The 5,702-nt window shown below is 44.1% G+C and overlaps 1 protein-coding gene across 1 annotated transcript; it reads left to right on the top strand.

Annotated features, from left to right (window-relative positions):
* The first annotated feature begins 259 nt into the window (after positions 1-259).
* LOC119419274 (neurofilament medium polypeptide) lies at positions 260-5,233 on the top strand. The gene is made up of 3 exons (XM_037686584.1): positions 260-1,153; positions 1,230-1,354; positions 4,164-5,233. The coding sequence occupies exons 1-3, from the start codon at positions 338-340 to the stop codon at positions 4,960-4,962; spliced, it is 1,740 nt and encodes a 579-aa protein (XP_037542512.1). The 5' UTR covers positions 260-337; the 3' UTR covers positions 4,963-5,233.
* Positions 5,234-5,702: the final 469 nt, after the last annotated feature.

The raw sequence follows: 5,702 nt of genomic DNA, 5'->3' as shown, positions 1-5,702 counted from the left end.
CGTGTTCCTGGTGTTTGACCTGTAGTTGACTTGTAGGGTTGGTAGGGGTCGTAGTGGGGGTGTCGTTTGTGGGGGTGGGGGTGGGGGGGGGGTGAGGGGATGCATCCCTTCAATGAATGTTGGAGGCCTTTAATTGTTTGGATTGACAAAATTATTGCTTTCTGTGACTAAATGTGGCGCTCAAGAAGAGATCAGCTGATGCTTCACCATCTCAGCATCACGCAGCTTTCTGCAGATCCGGGCACGTGGAGGCGTGTATAAAAACCCCACGAGCACCCCCCTCCTGCACAATCTGGCACCTGCATCGAGAAGGCAAGCCGAGGTAGATGCTGCAGAGATGTGGTCCACCAATCAGCAGTCATCTGGGCAATTCAACGAGACGGAGGTGATGCGGGGCTTGAACGCGCGCCTCGCGGGTTTCATAGAGAAGGTGCGCGGGCTGGAGCACCGCAACCATCTCCTGGAGAGGGACATCCAGGAGCTCAGAGGCAGAGCGGACCCCGCGTCCTGTTTGGTGGAGGAGCATGGACCGGAGCTCGGGAGGCTGAGGCGCCAGGTTCAGGAGCTCACCCAGCAGATGCATCAGATCGAAATCGAGCACGGCAACTTGGAGGAAGAGCTCTCCAGCGCGAGAGGGCAGCACGCGCGGGAGACGCAGAGCAGATCGGACGCCGAGAGCAGCATCGTGGTGCTGAAGAGAGACATCAGCGCCGCGTACCAGGCGAAACTCCAGCTGGACAAGAAGGCGCAGTCCCTCGTGGACGAAGTCCACTTCCTGAAGACGCGCCACGAGGCTGAGGTGTCCGAGATGCGCGACCAGATCCAGGATGCGCAGGCGCCGCGCGCGGAATTCGGGCATCCTGACATCACCGCGGCACTTCGTGACATCAGGACACAGCTGGGGGGTCACGCGGCGTCCGACGTCCCGCGCGCTGCAGGGGAGAGGTTCCGATCTCAGTTTGCGCGATTAACGGAGGCGGCTGAGGCCAAGAGGGAGGCGCTGAGAGCGAGCCAGCAGGAGATCCAGGAGTCCAGGAGGCGCCTGCAGGCCAGAAGCATCGAGCTGGACTGTGCCAAAGGGACAAGGGAGGCTTTGGAGAAGCAACTCCTTGATGTGGAGGATCGCCACAAGGAGGAACTGATTCACTATCAGGTATAAGTTGCTCTTTTTTTAAGGTTTGTGCGGCTTTAATACAAGCAGTGTCCAATGATGTCCTCTTTTGCTGCAGAATGCAATAAAGGAGCTTGAAAACGAGCTCATCAGTTGTAAATTTGACATGTCTGGTTACCTCCGGGAGTACCAGGACCTGCTAAATGTGAAGATGGCTTTGGATGTGGAGATACTGTCCTACAGGTATGGCAACATAATATGCAAAGAGCAGTTTGTGCTGAAAATATTCAAATTCCCAGTTTTCGTCAGTGAAGATAAAGAACTTGTGTTCTGCCTTTGTTCTGCCATTTGTATGTTGGTTAAGAAAAACATTACATTTTTACAACCATAGTTCTGAAATAGTTGGGACATTGTGTAAATTGTATAAGTAAAAATATAATGAAATGCTTCTCATAAACCTGAGTTTTATTCACAAGGTAACAGCCACCAGTGGCGCAAAAAGCGGGTATGCAGCGTATGCAACGCATAGGGGCGCTGCACTGCAGGGGGCGTCAAAACCCTCTGTAGAAAAAATGTTTTTCTAGTAGGCATTTTCTAAATGATCAATAACAGGGGAACAGCACTGATTAGGCGCCCCTCTGCTCATTCACCTCCCCTCTGCTCCTTCACCTCCCCTCCTATCGCTCTCCCTTCCCACACAGGTGGCTGTGAACACGCCCCTAAGAGAACGCACTCGGCGCGTTTTTTTTTTTTTTTTTTTATCTTGAACTACCGCTCATTGTGCACTTGACAACAAGATGGAGCGGCAGAAAAAAAAGCTATCCGGGGCGTTATGTGAGATCAACTTTGCAAGCAAGGCACTACAAGCAGCAGATGTGTCAATGGACACAGCCATTAGGCTAATCGAGTCTCTGAAAGAGTTTTTGCTCAAATATAGAGAAGAGGGCTTTCAGAAGTCACTTGACATTGCAAGCAAAATAGCCATCGAAATGGATGCTTCTCCTAAGTTCAAAGAGAAACGACTTAGGAAGCAAAAGAATTTCCCAGATGACAATTCATGCACTGGTCATCATGAAAAGGAACCCACAAGGCACTTCAGGTGCATGGTTTTCAATGTTATTGTTGACACACTCCTCCAAGAGCTGTCTGAGAGGTTTTCCAATTTTCAACTTGTGTCTGAGAAATTTAAATTCATCACTAAAATGGAGCACATGACAAAAGCTGAGCTGGAGGAATCAGTGACCACATATGCCCTGACCACTTGTGATGTTTCAAGAGATATCATTCAAGAAATATACCCAGCAAGCCGTCTACTGAAGGGTTACAAGGCTCTAGAAAAGTTAAATTTCCTAATTCAAGAGGACCTTGATTTGGTATTTCCAAATTTGACAGTAGCCCTTAGAGTATTTTTAACCATGCCTCTGACAGTTGCATCTGCAGAGAGATCATTTAGCAAGCTGAAGCTCATCAAAACATACCTTCGTTCAAATATGAGCAATGATCGCTTGTCCCAGTTAGCAGTGATCTCTATTGAAAACAGTGTGGCACGGTCTATTTCATTTGATGTTATACTTGACAAATGGGCAAATGCAAAGTCACGGAATGTAACAGTTTAAATGTCATAAATGTTAAAACTCTGACATGGACTCCAGGCTGTTAAGATGTCATATTTCCGCTACATAAAATGTTGAGCACTGACTGAGTACCACTACTGTTATATATTTGTACTTTATAAAACTTCTTATTTGTTTATGATTGAAATGATCACCTGATATAATATGTAACATTAAAAAAATCTGTAATATTACTACTGTATTTTCTAAGTGCATGACTAAGCTGTATGAGGCGGCAAGTAAAAAGGAGCGGGTGGGGGGGGCGCCGATGATGTGTTCGCATCCACCTCAAAAATATGTAGTTGCGCCCCTGACAGCCACGTCAATGATTAGCAAATTTATGATGAAAAAAAGGTCGTTTGGAATTTGATTGCAGCAACATATTTAAAAATAGTTGGAACAGGGGCAACAAATGACTAAAAGCAAATAAGATAAGGATGGAGGGACATTTTGCAACTAATTAGGTTAAATGGCAACAGGTCAGTAAGCGGATTGGTTTAAACATTTTAGTCTGTATTCATCAGAAATAAAGATGGGCAGAGGTTCACTAGTCTTGTAAAAAATATACAAGTGGAACTATTTCACAATGTTTCTTAACAGAAAATTTAATAAGACTTTGACAGTTTTTATGATCATATTTCAAGAATCGAGGGACATTTGTTCAACGGACAAGGAAATATTTGGTGTCTGTAATCTTGAGGCTCTCGCTGCATTTAAAACAGGTCTGCTTCTATTATGGACATCACTGCATGAGCTCAGGAACACTTTCACAAAGCAACAAAGTTAATCTACAAAGCTCTGTGATGCATAGAAGTCATATTTGAACGTCATGCAGAAACTCTGCTTCTCTTCTGTGGACCTAATGTTATTGAAAACGAGCTGAAGCAAATCGGAAAACTGTTCAGACAAATCAGAATTTGAGATTATTTTAGGAAATCACATTCCACAGTACTAATCTTCTTTTTTATCAGTGTACAGTCCCTCGCTGATGGTATGGGGGTGCATTAGTGCCTCTTCACGGGAAGCATACACATTTAGAAAGGCAAATGCAGAAAAGTTTATGAAGGTTTTACAACGTGCTTCTATCCATCCATTAAACCTTGGACGACATTTTCCTCCAAATCCTCCAGCAGCTGGTCTCCTCGGATCTTCAGGCGTTTCAACGTTGTTGTTAATAGAAGCGAGGTTGGTTCACAGTGGGAAATGTGACCCTGTCCCAACCTTTTGACATGAGTCAAATTCAAACTTATGATTTTTTTTCCTCCTACACGGTGCAATTCATGGTTGAACCATGTAATAAGTGTTTAATTGTGAATAAAATGGATTTATGCTTTTATTTACATTTTACACAATGTTCCAACTTTCTTGGAAGCGGAGTTGTTGTTAAACTGACTAACCATTTGTCCTGGAGTGATAAACTTTTTCTTTGCTTCCCGTAGGAAACTTCTATGTGGCGAGGAGGCTCGGCTAGCCACCGTGTGTGACCCCAACCCCTCCCTGCCCTACATCTATCACCAGTCCCCCGTCTACAGCCTCCCCTCCTTCAGCCGACCGGGGGCCCCACGTAGACGAGCTGAGCCCCAGTACAAGTTCGTCGAAGAGATCATCACAGAGACCACCAGAGAAGTCGAGATGTTAGAGTATGAGGACACGGGATCAGAGGGGACCGATGCGGGGAAAGATGAGCCGGACTGTAAAAGTGAGAGGGGGGGCAGTGAGGAAGAGAGTGATCATAAAGACAGCGGAGACGAAGAGGGAAACCAGATGTTTGATCGTCAGCAGGCTCAAGTAGCATCAGCCAGAGAGAGTAAAGATGATGAAAGGAACCAAAAGGAGGCGGAGAATGATGGAAACACAGAGGCAAATATTCAGAATGAATTTTTACAGAGCGAAGGTCTGGATGAAAAAGGACAAGAGGAACATGGAGAAGCTGGAAACACAGACGAGACTCCAACTGCAGAGAGAATGAAAGATCAGAGGACGGAGAGTCAATCTGAGGAAGAACATTCCACCACGGTTCAAACAAAACCTGAAGACCAAGTGTCGGAACGTCCTGACAAGACTCATCAGCGTAGTGGGGGTGTTCAGGATCAAGACCAGGTCGACCGTTTGGTTTCGGGAACACCTCAGAAAGTCACAGAGGTTCCAGCAGAAACACCGAGCACCCTGTTCGCACAAATCAAAGGATGTATAGAAGAAGCTAAAGTCACTTCTACAACCTTAAAGGACGCAAACTGAGTGAGGCTGACATGAAAGCTGCTAAGATGCCAAGCATGAGAGAAATAAAGACAGAAGCAGAGGGGGATTGGTCGGATAGTGATAAAAAGTTGTTGCAATGGATAAAGCTTAATAAAGAGTGGATTGGCGAACAATAATAACATCAGGAGGGGGAAATGCATGAGGGCACACAAACAGGATGGACAAATTCTCTTTAAATGTATTAAAACTATCAGCTGACTAAAGATGAAGCTTGCAAAAAGAGTTCATTAAAAATGATGACAGAGGGCAACACAACACACCAACTTCTCTTTTGCAGACCAGTTTAAAGACAAATATTCTTTTGACATTTTGCAGCATCTTTTGCTTTTAGCCTTAAATCAACTCATGATTTGAAGATGTCTGAAAACTAAAATAATAAATGTATAAAAATGTTTTTCTTCTGTTTAACGTGCTGACAAATAAATGCAATATAAAAAGACATGATTTGTGTTTTCTCATGGTGCGTGTCTAAAACAGTTTTTTTTTTTTATTTAAATAAAATAAAAATCAGTCACATTTGCATGGAACCAAACAGCATCCATTTTATATTTTACTCAAACCTTAAAAAAAAAAGATATAATTTGCATAACAGTCTTGTTTATGTTGATTTATTATTAATTCAAGAATAACTGAAGAATTTTTATTTTAATTTAACTCAGGTATTATTACTTCCTCACCAAGCTTATTGAAACTGGAAACACACTTAATCTTATAGTTAC

This window comes from Nematolebias whitei, chromosome 1 (assembly GCF_014905685.2).
Source record: "Nematolebias whitei isolate Nwh7 chromosome 1, NemWhi1, whole genome shotgun sequence".
Taxonomy (NCBI): Eukaryota; Metazoa; Chordata; class Actinopteri; order Cyprinodontiformes; family Rivulidae; genus Nematolebias; species Nematolebias whitei.
This window is presented reverse-complemented; position numbering and strand designations above follow the sequence as displayed.

Coding starts and splice junctions, on each gene's coding strand:
- LOC119419274 (XM_037686584.1), top strand. CDS start 338: ATGTGGTCCACCAATCAGCAGTCATCTGGGCAATTCAACGAGACGGAG. Junction 1,154..1,229: donor AGGAACTGATTCACTATCAG/GTATAAGTTGCT, acceptor CTTTTGCTGCAG/AATGCAATAAAGGAGCTTGA. Junction 1,355..4,163: donor GTGGAGATACTGTCCTACAG/GTATGGCAACAT, acceptor TGCTTCCCGTAG/GAAACTTCTATGTGGCGAGG.